Consider the following 15,917-nt stretch of genomic DNA (forward strand, 5'->3'; position numbering starts at 1 on the left):
TTGATGGCTGATAGCCGTCGACTGTCATAGTGACAAACGTCAGCAACAACCCAATTAGAAAATAAACACTGGATGTCTACTACGAAAAACGAAATAGGAAGTGACGACGAGTGCAGATTGGCAAATGGCAATTGACATATTTTGAAGAACGGCTTTTTGAATTGTCCGCTCAGGCGGCCGCTTTTTATTACTCATATTGTGATTAAATAATTGATATCATGGCTTCATCATTGTTTAAACTATCAGCTGTCGTTGCAAACTCTTCAAAAAATTTACGATGCGTCGTTCGTTTGATGGAAAAACGAGATTTTTCAACTACAAATGTTACAGCGGTAAGTTGCATAACAGACTTTTCATTCAGATGTGCTTTCAATATCCTTGAGCACTTCTTAAAACTACTACTACTACTACTTCTCAAAACTAGTCTGAAAGAACGATATAACTTATGTGGAAATACCCTTTGCATCTGCCTGTTAAGAGTGAAGTAACTAAAAATAATACAACATCAAAAGGCATCATCTTTATTACAATTTAGCTTATGAATCTCATAAAAGCTTTCAAAGAATATTTTTTTGTTTGTTACATCTCAGATGTTGTATAACAAATACATTCAGCTGTAATATTAATTCATACTGTTATATACCATGAAAACACCTAAATGTTCTAATTAAATAAATAAGAAATTACTAGTAAAAGTGTGGACTCTTAATCCTAAAGTAGTGTTCATTTGAAATCCCTTTGTGCATAGTTAACACTTGTATGGCATATTGTCTAATCACCTAATCGTCTATAAAAATCAAAATGATCTAAGAAATGCATGCAATCTTAGATTAACATTATATTGTTATTGATTTGATTTATGTAATTAATTATCTCATTTAATTAACCAAAGACTATCTAGTGAAGATTTCAACCGCACTGATTACTTATAAGGCAAATTACTTATATGTATGACTTATTCAAGTTTAATGATAAATACATTTAGATTTGATGACACCTTATGTCATGAACATAGGTCTAGTTAACATACAATATTATAATAAGGTTATAAATAGTTATTCTAACATTAAAGTTCTAACAAAAACATGAAACTTTTAGGTTTAATAAATGTATTTTTTTTTCTATTTATGTGCTCTGTCCAGAAAATGATTTTTTTTTAAAGCAGGAATTTGATGTGATGGGTTTTCTATTCCTTATATATAATGTTACCTTAAAACATGCTTGTTATTAAAACATGGCGACTATAAGGTCAGTAACATGATTAGAAAGCACAAATTATCAACAAATATTTATTTCTATCATCAAATCAAATGATTAATGTTATTTATCAGTTTATTAAATAAAACATTTCCTTCACATAGACTAAAATTATATTATAAAATTGAAATGGAAAAATAAGTTATTTTTACACTGGCACAAACAGCATATACTTATTAATTTATAATATACTATATAATTAAATTTATTTTATATTTCTTTCAATAAATCGAAGACATTTTTGCCCATTCCATTTAATATTTACGCCGGCTTTTTCTCTCGGCCTACACCCTCTGTCTTCTTTGCCGATGAGTAGGGATGCCTTCAAATTTAATGACGTGGAATAAGTGATACATGTATCTTATGATCTTATGTTCCATAATAAACATATTTTATTTTATTTTTTATTTTATTAAAATATCGAAAACAACAATCTTAAGTTGGTAACAATTATACATTGCGGCGACCCTAACCAAACACAAAGATAACGGTGTTCACACGCCGTAGGTACAGAAAATCCGATTCAGTCGATTGCTGCGGCCCGCCGCACGCGCAGTTTCATATCATTAAATCTAGAGGCAATATATGCTATTTCGTCACGAACCTGTTTGTCGAGGGTACCAATCGCTAAACAAGTTTTGCGTGTCGCGACGAACGTTTATTTCGCGTTCCAAATTTGAACTCTATGTCTGAGAATTTGTCTGACTGAAAAGTGTCATCTGTCAATTGAAACTGTATATTTGGGCTTTTGTATTTTGTAATATTAATTAAAATGGCTTGTTCGCAATGTATGAGCTCCGGAAACAAAGCTGTGAGAATGGTAAGAATAATTTGCATTAATCAGAAATACCTTTGTGCTTGATCGAAGTTTTGTGGTGTTTGACTATCGCATAAGCTTTTTGTTAAAAATCTTGTTATACTGTTATCAACGTTATAACTTGTTATTCTGATCATTCTGATACCTTAAATTCGTGTCACAAGTGAATTGAATGTAACGTACTAACTTTCTATTATTACAATCAAAGTAGAAATCGAAACTTGCTTTTATTGGTAACCTTAATGACTGGACGTTACGTTGAAAATATTGTTTGAAACTTCTATATATTATATACGCCTATATGCCCAGTCGCTATGTAATTACTGGGTATGTTTTATGAATATCTCGCGTTACACAATCTTAATTTACACCGTGCTGTATCAAATCATTAGAATTCTTAGTATATTTGTTTCATTAGGTATATGTATCTGTTAAGAAAGGACCTACTGTGTTAGTTCATAAAAATGGAAACAATTCGTATTAATAAAGAACATTGATTTGATTTGATTGATCTGAAGAGAGAACTATGAGAGAGAGAGAGCTATACTTTAAGAGCAGTGGCCCTAGTGGTTTCAACGTGCGACTCTAATCACTGGGGCACTAATGGACTCGGTCTATGTGCTTCACTCGTAGTGAAGGAAAATATCGTGAGGAAACCGACATTAGACCCAAAATGTCGGTGTGTTTCAGGCACAGGTGGTTGATCAAAGTATTTGAAATGATCCCAGAACAGATACAGATATTTAAGGGATAAAACCTAAACGGTTAATATAGCAGCCCAAATGCTTATTGTAATTTATAAATTTATATATTATATAATTTTTATTTAGTTGTGTGTACATTGTGTTTACAGAGGAAAGAAAAGGATACGATGGGGGAACTGGATGTTCCTGACGACAAGTTGTACGGCGCACAGACCGTGCGATCTATTATGAACTTCCCCATTGGCGGTATTGAAGAGCGTATGCCTGTATGTATTTACAGATTATGTATTCCAATCAAAATCTATTTATTACCATAGAGAATGCTCAGAAGTTGTTCGTCGTCGGACGAGACAGAATACGAAATTCCGTCGTTCCACAACTGAGCGTTGTTTAAGACAGTTTTTATCTCACACCAACACTATGTGGCACCAGAAAAAGGTTGGCAACGCACTCACGAGCCCTCTGGCATTGAGTCCATGGGCGGCATCACTTAACATCAGGTGTGCCTCCTGTCCGTTTGTACCCTGTTCTATAAAAACCTCAGTTCTCAAATCAAAGACGTAGAGTGTTAGAAGAACTGGCAAGGAAGTCTCCGTTACTCTTTTTAATCGCTAAGTTTACAACAAGGAAATTGAGAACTGCAACCATTACATGTGTAATGTCATATATTTATAGAATTACTAGCTGACCCGGCAAACGTTGTGTTGCCATGTATATTATTTCTAAGGGTGCGTACAGATTATGTAACATATTATATAACTTGTGTTTTATAACACGTCCATATTATGTAACCTTGTTATTTAACATAATAACATAAAACAATATTATTCATAAAACAATAACATTGTTATTCTAATGTGTACAGTACATTAGAATAACAATGCAATATAACAATGTTATATAACCATTGTCGTTTGTCGTTCTCCAGTGCTATCAATGTCGACACGAGAGGACGTTTTGCTGGCTGCGGCAGCGACTGTTGTTATTTTAAATAACAAAAGAAAAACAAAAAAACGTAGATGCTGGGTTCGTCCTAGCATACATATCAATAACATGTTATTATAACATGTTTTATAACATTCACTGTCCACATTATCTGAAACATGTTGTATAGCAATGTTGTATAACATGTTATGTTATAAAGTCTGTACGCACCCTAAGAAACATTGTTTTAGTTCAATTAAAATAAATATCTGCTATAATAAAAAAATAGGGGTTGATCGTAGAGGTGTGAAAATTAAGGGTTGTATGTTGTCTCATAAAAAAATAAAATCGAAAAAATATTATCTAAAAATTATTTTTATTTTTTTGGGGTGGACACTCCTTATCATTTAAGGGTTTAAAAGATAGATAGTAGCCGATTCTCAGACTTGCTGAACATGCATAAAAAAATTTATAAGAATCGGTCGAGCCGTTTCGGAGGAGTGCGCTCCCGAACATTGTGACACGAGAATTTTATATATATAGAGATAAAGCAACCTTGTATAAAATATTGGAATTATGTAGTATATGTTATAACCTAATTTTAACTGTGACCTCTCTTGAACTTGAAATTAGAAACCTAATTTAATTATAGTTGTAGAAATTAGGATTCTTATAAAATTAACAAAATCTATTTCGGTTATTGTTGTTTAATGAAATATCTGATAAATATAATTATTACACAATAGACTAATTATCTTTTAAATTATTGAAGTCGCAGAAATATCTGCTACTAACCTAGGTTTCGAGGAATCATTTTCTATACAACAATTCTTATTTCTCCTAAATGTTTTACAGTATCCAGTTATTATCGCGATGGGAATTTTGAAAAAGGCGGCCGCTAAAGTCAATGTTGAATATGGATTGGACAAAAAGCTTGGTAAGAATAGCGAAATGCTGTTTTATGTAATTACTAGCAATACTCACTCGCGTAGATACTGATCTCGCGGTAGTGGAAAGTCTATTAAGTCGGACTATAAATATGCTTTTGTTATCATAAAAGTTTTATTTTACTTAGTTTTTAATTACTTCCTTTCAGATTATTAGACACAACCTTACATTCATAATCTAATCAATATACAGATTTTACTTTACAACGATTATATTATATCTAATTTTTAAATTCCTAACATAATTTACGTAGAATGTCCGGCATTAGTAAATTTAAAAATTCTCTACAGGTATTGAATATTTTTTAATCAGTTCAGGAATTTTTTGCTTAGTTATTATTATTTGTTAAAAATAAAAACAAATATTCAAAATGTTATATAATATTAGATAATAGATTTACTTCCCTATACCCCTAGACCCTATACATTTGACCTTGATAGCCTATGTCAGTCAATAAATATGTTTTCTTTCTAGTTTATTTCTAATGGTGAAATAATTTTTGAAATCGGTGCATTGGTTTTTGTGTGAAAACATTACTAAATACATACAAAAACACAAATGTTCCCTCTTTATAATATTAGTATAAAAAAAAAATGTTTTTTATGGATCATAAGATACAGGTATCACTTATTCCACGTCATTAAATTTGAATTTGTAGGCATCCCTATATATAGATTAATTCCACATAATAGACTTTTGTATGTAACAAAGATTTCTAACACAAACGTCGTAATCAGAAAATATAAACAAATGAATGATGAAACAATGTAATCGAGAGCCTACAGTATATTTTCTTTAATTAATTAATATACAATTTTTATCTGACCTTAAATCGACTTTGAACTTATCAATGTTGACAATTATGCGGTTAGCAATGTCCAGAACGATATGATTTCATATCAGTATAGAGTGATATAATTTCCAATTTAATGGAGAACCGTGTATTTTCTGTTTCTCTATTCATTGAATCATCTTAACGCGTCAATTTAAATCCATCTAATAAATACTAAAACGAAAGAAGTCTCTATGATAATATCGATAAATTTATTGTCGAACTCGAAAGGTGTCGCTTATTACAAACATTTTTTTAGATTATAAATAGGGTAAGATTCTCATCACGGTTTAGTCATATTGGCTTTGTGTCGTCTACTATAACTAGCCACGCATACTTCAAAATTTAAGAAAAAAACCAAAAATCATTTATTGATATAGGTAACAAAATGTACATTTTTGAACGTCAAAAGATAAATATATATGAAATGCTTCTAATTTTACATTTACTGCCAGTTTTCAAATCAGGGGCGCAGAACGGAAGAGAAGATCTCGCAATAAACTCTCCGCCACTCTTTTTAATCGCCAAGATTTGTTTTACACAATGTTTGTAAGGAGCTGCAACCATTACACATATTCCACATGACATCTTAAGTAATTAAAAACAAAGATTTGTCCTCTATCAGCAGGAGGCATGGTGAAATAGGAGCACACACTTACATTCTCATAGTCTCGCAAATACATAGTCGAAATAACTAACATCACCGCATATACGAATTCAAGTCCGACCAGTCACCACAAATTAACATATATTTTACCTAAATATAAAAAAAAACTACATTAATCTACTATCATTATTAATCTTGTAACTGGCGTAGAGATAAGAAAATTATTGATTTGCTTGCCAACCGTCGATGTATTCTAGAGCATCTGTAGCATATGTTAACGTAAAATTGTAAACACCGTTAGATTGTAATCTATCTCGCGAGATTATAAACTGTCGAAAGATTGTGAACCTCAGCGTACAGCTTACAATTTAACGTATTATTATTCGGTAGATTGTACTACACTAACTTAGTTATCATTCAAACTTCTTTGGTCAATTACAGATTAATTTTAGTTCCCAACAATTTTATATAACTACCGAATAATAATACGTTAATTTGTAAGCAGTTCGTTGAGGTTCACAATCTTTCGACAGTTTACAATCTCGCGAGATAGATTACAATCTAACGGTTTTTACAATTTTACGGTGACACATATAACCCAAGTATTAGCTGCGCCCCTATGGTTGGTGGACTCACTTACGGCCGCTTTCTAAACTCAATCCCAATCCAATTTTTACTACTAGAGATCTTTCATTACATTTCTCATAAAATACATATCGAATTTTGACATTTAACAATCTAAATTTGCTAAAATATGGGTAGGAAATAATTTTGTATAGGTCGAGTATAGAAAGCGACCGATAGATGTTCATCAGGTACGTTGTGCGTAAAAGAGCTATACAGTGCCGTAATTAAGCCAATGCTAACTTATGAAGCCCTAGTTTGGTGGCTGAGATCGGAACTCCTAAGGCACTGGCGTAACTATAGCATATGGGGCCCGTGGCAAATCATCTTTCGTTCTAATTCTTTTGATGGGGCCCTCAGTAAAATCGTCCCTACTCAGTTTAATGTTAATCAATTTCGAGAGTTTCAGCGTACTCAATTACACGTTGTGTATGTCCAACTAATGGCCATAGTCCTCCTCTCTTAGGCGAGAGGGAATGGTCTGTAGTCCCCACGCAAGCCCAATGCGTATTGGAGACTTCACATTCATCCATAGAACATAATATCTCTTGGGCATCCCTTTTGGGTCGGGGGTCCGTGGCATTTTGCCAGCCCTGCCACCCTATTGTTACGCCATTATCTCGATAGAGATAGCCCTGCAAATTGTACCCCCAGACCTCTACATACGGCAGGAGGCAGCGAATTTTGATATTAAAGTGAATTTATTATCTGTGTTCCAGCTGATGCAATAATGCAGGCGTGTGATGACGTAATCTCTGGCAAGTTATACCGTGAAGGACACTTTCCGCTTGTTATCTGGCAAACTGGCTCTGGGACTCAGAGTAACATGAACACCAATGAGGTTGGTACCGTATTGTCCTATACTGGACAAACACCGCATAGACTATAGAATACTTAACACACAATACATTTTCGTTTTTTTACACAGATATTAGAAAATTCAAAATAATACTTCTATATAATTTATAGTCCACATCGAAACCACCTTTTTTAATTTATAAATTTTTTAATGTTCAATGTGTAAAACAAATGGCGTACATCTCTAGAGGTTTTGTTCCCGCGAAACAAATATTACACAGCATTACGATATTGTTACATATGTATTAAGTTAGCAGATTTAAAAGCCAATTATTTATTCTCATAACTTCAAAATCAGTTATGATAATACCCTCATTTAAAAAGGGTGATCTGCTGTCTCTTTTTATCACACTGTTATCACAATTTGACAGAAAGAGACGAAAAAGTATTAAAGATTGCCATTAATTTTATTTATTGAAAGTGTTGAACACAAATTGGTCACAATTACTCCGTTCCACGAATACGTCGACATTCAATAATCTATATATATAAAATGAAAATGGTGTTCGTTTGAGGCTCTTTCACGCTTAAACCACTGATCGTATCGACATGAAACTACCACTATTCGATGCGAATTTCCTAGATGGTTTATGGCTATTTATTTTTTTAATTCCAACGTTCCTTCATTTTTTTATTTCTGTTTTACTTTTATGAAAATTTTTCCCGCTAATAAAAACAAAAGAGGCTTCCTAGAACCTCAAAACGTCAACATCTGTTAAAAACTCGATTTTCGAAATATTTCAATTTTCTTAGCCGGAAGTTAAAAAGAAGAATAATAAAAATATGAAAAAATAATAATAATTTTTTGTTATTTTCCTATTTTAATTCGCACAGCGAAGCGGGCGCGAAACGGCTAGTATTGTATAATTCGTTTTTATTAATCCTTCTTGCGTCTAATTCCTTCCAATATTTCCAGGTTATCGCCAACCGTGCTATTCAAATCCTAGGAGGAAAACTGGGAAGCAAGGATCCGGTACATCCGAATGACCATGTGAACAAATCGCAAAGCTCAAACGACACTTATCCAACCGCGATGCATATCGCCGTGGCTATGGAGTTGAGAGACAGATTGATGCCTGGTTTAGTGGCTTTGAGAGACACCCTCGATGGCAAAGCCAAGGAATTCGATAAGATCATCAAGATTGGCAGGTAAATGGATTTTTCTTACTATCTTGTTCAACGATATTTGTAAGCTATTGCATAGAATTTATCGCGGGCTTTGAGCGCGGCGACCGAATCAAGAAATTCCGTAACGAAAATAAACCTAACACACGATGACGTAATATACGCATACTGCGTATTCGCGTAAGCGCGGCCGGTGCAGCCGGTACGCGTTACAGTGAGACAGACTATATAGGCGTGTTAGTCTAAGTCTGGTAGAGTGATAGATAGATTGAATTAATAGCAAAGAAAAAACTTGAATTAATATCAATGAAAAAAAAACTGTAAATAAAAAAACAAAATTATTATAACTGCATAAGTTGATAAAAAATGCTATGCAATAGCTTTACCGCCGCAGTCCTCGAGTGCCACATGTTTTTATGACAAACTGCTATCCATGGACACTCAATGCCAGACGGCTCGCGAGTGTGTGGCCTGCTTTTAAAGAATTGGTAATTTATGATTCATTAAATAAAAAAATCGACTTTAATATTTATAATTTCTCACTACGTTTTAGATTCTCTCCTTACTAGCCTGGAAAAGATTGCCTTGCCCTCATTTGTTAATGTGTTGATAAAATACCAAATATTTCAGAACCCACTTGATGGATGCAGTGCCTCTGACACTTGGACAAGAATTCAGTGCGTACGTGACCCAATTGACGTTCGGTATTGAGCGTGTATGCTCGACACTACCGCGCCTGCACTACTTGGCGTTGGGCGGTACCGCAGTGGGTACAGGACTCAATACTAGGATTGGCTTCGCTGAGAAGTGCGCCAAGGAGATCTCTAATCTTACAGGTGCGTTGTTATTGGATGTTTAAAAAAAAGGATGCGTGTACTTATGTACGCGCGTAAGAAGTTATACTTCTTTGGCATTATTAAAAATAGTTTTTGATTGCATGCAAATAATTAATTACAATTAAATAATCAAAGACTGGAAAAGGAGTCAATAAAGTCAATAAAGTTCAGTTTACATTTGAAAAATTAAATAAATAAATATTTATTATTATTCATTAAACAAATAAAACACTATTTATCTTTAAAACATTTTTATTTCATTATACTACATATTTATTTTTAAGTGACTCTAATGTCTTCATCAGAATTTCTTGTTAAGCTGCTAAGCTAAGAAATAGAATATGCGTGAAGTTAGCTTCACGCATATTCTATTTCTTTTTACTTGTAGATTGTCTTATTCCCATCTCGCTCGCGCACGCTATAATCACACTCCCAATTTTGTGTCACAGGTGCGCGCGCATCGTAAAATTTCACTCTCATCAATTTTTCATAACGCGCCTAAAGAAGTATAACTTCAAAAATAACAGAAATGTCTCTTTTTTTTCAAATAAAATTTAACGGACTCGCGACTTCTGGCTTAATCGTGACAACATTTATTTACTTATAATATGTTACTTGTAATAGTTTTGAAAAATACCAAAATATGTAAAACAGACAAATGTAATAAAAAGAAGCCGTATCTGTTTCGTGATAATTTTATTAATAGACAAGGGAGCGTTCAAGTGTTATGTAACGTATTGGTGTTTGTAAAACGTTACGATGCATACATCCCGTACTTAAGCTAAAGGCCGATTTACATTATCTTAGTGTTTAGGAGAGTGCTTTAGTACAACTTGAAAGGCAAGTTCTTTAGCGTAGCATTTACTAAAGCAAGTAGCGTTTACATGTTTCAACTAAAGTACTATCCTAAAGCACTCTCCTAAACACTAAGATAATGTAAATCGGCCATGAGGTTTCCTAGAAAAGCGGTGCCGTTACCGAGTAGGTTTTCTAGAGAACGTTGAGTGTCACCGTAACGTCAAATAGCGGTGCTGTCATGCAAATGATAGCCATCATAGCGGTGATAAACATTGGCTAAAATGATGTTTTTTTGCATTATGTTCAAAAGTAAAGACAGCGTTAGTTAACGGCACCGCTTTTCTAGGAAATCTAAGCTTAACGAATTATTTTATTGTTAATATTATTTTCGACTTTCGACTTTACATCACATAATGGTAACTTTTAGGTAAAAAGAGTCACTGGATGGTCACGAAACGTTTTACTATTATGGCCGATTTACATTATCATTAGTGTTTAGGAGAGCGCTTTAGGATAGTACTTTAGTTGAAACATGTAAACGCTACTTGCTTTAGTAAACGCTACGCTAAAGAACTTGCCTTTCAAGTTGTACTAAAGCACTCTCCTAAACACTAAGATAATGTAAATCGGCCTTTAGGTAATTGGGGGGGTCAAGAATCTTCAAAAATTGCGTGACGTAATACTTGAATGTTCCCCAAGGTGATTGAGCAGTGAACACATGTCTACTTTTTTGGTTTCTTTGTGATATAATCCTTCACCATATGAGCGTGTTAACGTACATAGAAAGTCCATTGCTGCACAGCCGGGGTTCGAACCTACATCCAGGTATAAGGGTCATTCTGGTGTATTTAATAAATTAAATTTTCAGGTATTCCGTTCGAGTCCGCCCCAAACAAATTCGAGGCGTTGGCGTCACACGATGCAATGGTCGAAGTTCACGGAGCGTTGAATACAATTGCCGTGTCATTGATGAAGGTATATAAAAATACTTTTTATACATAATAAAATAGGATATTTAGTTAGGAAGAAATTACACTGCATACTAGGATTCCCTGTGTCGTGGGCAGCTTCCCTTCCTTTTGACAAATTAACAGTACTTGTATGTAAAATAACTACTGTTGCACGAGAAGAATAATTACCGTTTCCTCATATAGTGATTAAAGACGGAAGGATCCTGAAAATATATATGTATATAAATAGTTAAGCTATATTAGACGCTTAGACGACTCATTGGTCTAGTGTTTAGTACCCCTGACTGCGAATCCATGGGTCCCGGGTTCGATCCCCGGCTGAGACGAACATCGATGTGATGAGCATTTGGTGTTGTGCTTAGGTCTTGGGTGTTTAAATATGTATTTATATGTCTATCTATCTATGTATGTATATCCGTTGCCTAATACCCATAACACAAGCTTCACCAGCTTAGCATGGGACTAGGTCAATTGGTGTGAATTGTCTCTAAAAAAAAAAATTCAAATTTCTGAAGACAAAAATAGATGCTCTGGAAATGGAAATTAAAAGGCCGGCAACGCACTTGCGAAGCCTTATAATAAGTTCTAAAACGAAAAAGCTCTGGACTGTGTTTATCAAGACCACGGACCATGCCGTTGAATTGGCATGTGAACTAAAATGGAGATGGGCGAACGCAAGAACTTAAAAACTATCGGTGGAGAGAACGAGCCCCAGATTGGCATCCACGTGGGTCAATGGCCGAGCTGGTGCACCACCTGGCATGTCCAAGAAAGAGAACTTTGGAAGGGTTTGAAGGAGGCCTATAATTCAAATCTAATCAAAATCATTTATTCATTTAAACACTATGTACACTTATGAACGTCAAACAGAAATACATATTAAATGCTCAATGCTACGAATTATACATTTACTGCCAGTTGTTAAATCAGGCGTAGAAAGGAAGAGAAGAACTGGCAATAAACTCTCCGCCCTCTTTTTTTAATCGCCAAGTTTTTTGTTTTACACAACGTTTGTAAGGAGCTGCAACCATTACACCATGTTCCACACATGACATCTTAAGTAATTAATTATAATAAAATAAATTAAAAACAAACATTTGCCGCAATTAAATTCTCGTGGAAACAATACGCAAACACATAGTCGAAATAACTAATATCACCGCATACACGAATTCAAGGACGACCAGTCACCATAAGTAGCACCCGTTCACGAGTATGACGCATGGCCAGCCATCGACCCCCTCGCCATAGTTTAGGGAGAGAGACAACCCGACGCATGGAATTAAAAACTAGAGTTAAGAATTAGTATTATAGTTATTAACTGTAACATTATTGTAAATAAAAAGTTTTATTTTTATCATTGATGAAGTACTGTATTTATTAAACTAAGTTCTTTAAATTAAAAAAAACTTGTATTGGTTGTTTGTAAAGTAGGTTTACGATCGAGATGTTTACGTGATAACGTCTTATTGGTGATATAAGTTTTTTATCATAACATAACCTCTAAATTTCGTTTGTTTACACGTGTCTTTTTTCCATCTATCATTACTTTTACAAGTTTATTCAAGAATGTTAATTGTTAGTAAGTAGGCTATTTTATTTTATTTACCTTTTTTTGTTGCAATTGTTGTAACACTTCACTTGCACTTCACATTTTGTTTCACTGTTAAACATTCAACGAAAACTTAACCGCACGAGAAAATCTCCATTCGTTTGTATGCCGCTAGAGTGAGATGAGACGGGAGATCGGTCCGTCTCTCTCTCGTTATACCTGCGATCGCCCTCGTGAGGTTTTGGTGTGACACAAGTTTCTGAACATGTCACCCGACTAAAACGATTTTAAAGACGTTATCACGTCAAAATTATTTCAGATTGTAAATGACATCCGTCTTCTAGCTTCGGGACCTAGGTGCGGTCTCGCTGAACTGCTTTTGCCAGAAAATGAACCAGGGTCTTCCATTATGCCAGGTACACACATAACAAAATATTCATGATGAGTTAAATTTTTTGTCTGTCTGTGGTAACTAAACCTATTTAATGCCAGAAGGAAATGTAGGCGATTTCTTGACTCCCCTTTTAAGAATCGATTTCTTGACTCCCCTTTTAAGAATCGATTTCTTGACTCCCCTTTTAAGAATCTATTTCTTGATTCTCCTTTTAGAAGCTATTCTTGCCGTTTTGTGAGCTATCAAAGGCCGTTAAGCCAACAGCGAGATTTTATTTAATAAACTCTATTTTCTACTTACATGAAACTAACGCGCCCTTATTGTAATTACAGGCAAAGTCAACCCAACCCAGTGTGAGTCGTTGACGATGATCGCGGCTCAAGTGATGGGCAACCACATGGCGTGTACCATCGGCGGAAGCAATGGCCACTTCGAACTGAACGTCTTCAAGCCTATGATGGTCGCCAACGTCTTAAGGTCTATACGACTCATTGGTGAGTGGATTGAAGTATATGATCATTCTGGAACGTTAACCGTAAAAATCAGTCAAACTATGTTCCTCAAAAAAAAAAAAGCATTTTTATATATGGTTTTGACCTATTGTGTATTTGTTAAAAAAATACATGTTTAATTGAACAACTTTTTTTGAACACAGTTAAAACAGGAAACAAATTTATCTTAGAAAATTTAATTTATATTTTTATTCATCTCCGATCTTCCAGGTGATGGATGCCAGGCCTTCAACAAGAACTGTGCAGTGGGCATCAAGGCCAACACTGCCCAAATTGAAAAGATCATGAAGGAGTCGCTGATGCTGGTCACCGCACTCAACCCACACATTGGTTATGATAAGGTAATAAAACACTCTTGTTTCTAATAACGTCAAAATTATTTTTTATGAAAAGATATTTAGTTAAAAAGACACTGTACTAGCCCCCACATCTTCTTGTCTTCTTTTAGACAATTCACACCAATTGACCTAGTCCCATGCTAAGCTGGTGAAGCTTGTGTTATGGGTACTAGGCAACGGATATACATACATATTATTATAGATAGATAGATATAAATACATATTTAAACACCCAAGACCTAAGCACAACACCAAATGCTCATCACATCGATTTTCGTCTCAGCCGGGGATCGAAACCGGGACCCATGGATTCGCAGTCAGGGGTACTAACCACTAGACCAATGAGTCGTCATGTTTTAATTTAGAGGCTAATAAAGCTTCTAAGCTAAATCTTAGTATTAAATAAATTAAAAAGCAATTAACACTTGGTCGTAAGGTTAAAAACTAAAGGAATCTCAATTTAAACCTAAAAATCTATGCTTCAGGGACAGGCTGTGCTTAAAATTACCTTATTGCCTAAAGTAATGAAATTAATTATTTTAATGATTTTTTCCAGGCGGCCCTTATAGCCAAGACGGCGCACAAAGAAGGTGGAACTCTCAAAGACACTGCCATTAAACTAGGAATCTTGACCGCTGAGCAGTTCGACCAGTGGGTCAAACCTGAAGACATGCTGGGACCAAAATAGATCCCAAGCCCCATGAACCTGTGTTGAAATTTTTGTGTGAACTTGGCATTTCATTGGCATGCATAGGCAGATAATAGACTTAAATAGGACTATATCATATGCAATATGCTTTTTAAACCGGATAAAACCTGTCTAATTGATATTGTTGTTGCCTAATTTATTAAATACTATCAGTATTACTGTTTCTACTGGAAGTTTAAAACTATTCTCAGGACTGGTTTTATTCCGGTGAAAGCATATCGATGTTAATGGTCTATATTATACAACAAACAGTACTTTTGTTTTAATTTTTTTTCGTGGGTCTCAAACGTTGACCTTTTAGTACAAATAATGACCAAATGTTCATTATTTCATCGATTAAATAAATAATATTAATTAAATTAAATGTCAAAATGTATTAAGGCTACATTTAAAAGCTATTTAAATGAAGGATTTTAAGTATCTATGCAAAATGTCATAGACAAATTATAGAACTAACCTCAGTTCTATTAATAAATAACAAATACATTACTAATTTACATCATTTAAGATCAAATTGATTAAATAAAATAAAAAAAAATTACTCATTTAATTAAATAAATAAAAAATCCACTCAATAGGGTACGACAGTAGAAGCATGAAAATTAAGGGTTATTAAAAAATTTGCCAAAACTTAATTTACTTTCCAAAAATCCATAAAAGTTGGTCAAGCTGTTTCGGATTACCACTGTGACCAGAGAATTCTGCTATATACTATCAGTTTTTCAGCCCAGGTTCTTAATGAATATCCCATAATTTAATGGAAAGACATTTTATAAAGAAAAAACATCTGTTTAAACCACAACAAATTTTGTCTCTGAATCTAAAAAGCTTAAATTCTGGCTTTCAAAAATTTATACAAACTATGATCAAATGAGAATTAATATGCATATCTCGACAGTATTGAAGGAAAAGGATAACTTAGTTATAACAAGTTGAAAAGTTTTATGAATTTTCAAATTTTATCCCGAAGCTATGAAGTAAAGAACTTGGACTTGTAAGTTTTTGTTACATCCATTTCTATTTTCTTGTGTATCTTAGGGTCTGTTTCACAATGTATGGATAAAGTACCAAATAGCTATCAACACATAAATTATTTGGAAGATAAATTGTG

At 34.0% G+C, this 15,917-nt stretch overlaps 1 protein-coding gene across 2 annotated transcripts; it reads left to right on the plus strand.

The window, feature by feature from the left end:
* The first annotated feature begins 113 nt into the window (after nucleotides 1-113).
* On the plus strand, nucleotides 114-15,711 carry LOC125060507 (fumarate hydratase, mitochondrial-like). 2 transcript variants are annotated; one of them, XM_047665470.1, is made up of 11 exons: nucleotides 114-332; nucleotides 2,928-3,044; nucleotides 4,558-4,639; nucleotides 7,433-7,554; nucleotides 8,488-8,720; nucleotides 9,327-9,532; nucleotides 11,199-11,305; nucleotides 13,173-13,269; nucleotides 13,580-13,741; nucleotides 13,970-14,100; nucleotides 14,654-15,711. In XM_047665470.1, the coding sequence occupies exons 1-11, from the start codon at nucleotides 219-221 to the stop codon at nucleotides 14,783-14,785; spliced, it is 1,503 nt and encodes a 500-aa protein (XP_047521426.1). In that variant the 5' UTR covers nucleotides 114-218; the 3' UTR covers nucleotides 14,786-15,711. The 2 variants fall into 2 exon arrangements, with proteins under 2 accessions (XP_047521426.1, XP_047521427.1); XM_047665471.1 differs by lacking the exon at nucleotides 114-332 and adding an exon at nucleotides 1,793-2,077.
* The last annotated feature ends 206 nt before the right edge of the window (nucleotides 15,712-15,917 follow it).

The sequence above is a fragment of the Pieris napi genome, chromosome 21 (genome assembly GCF_905475465.1).
Source record: "Pieris napi chromosome 21, ilPieNapi1.2, whole genome shotgun sequence".
NCBI lineage: Eukaryota > Metazoa > Arthropoda > Insecta > Lepidoptera > Pieridae > Pieris > Pieris napi.

Coding starts and splice junctions, on each gene's coding strand:
- LOC125060507 (XM_047665470.1), top strand. CDS start 219: ATGGCTTCATCATTGTTTAAACTATCAGCTGTCGTTGCAAACTCTTCA. Junction 4,640..7,432: donor TGGATTGGACAAAAAGCTTG/GTAAGAATAGCG, acceptor TCTGTGTTCCAG/CTGATGCAATAATGCAGGCG. Junction 14,101..14,653: donor CACACATTGGTTATGATAAG/GTAATAAAACAC, acceptor GATTTTTTCCAG/GCGGCCCTTATAGCCAAGAC.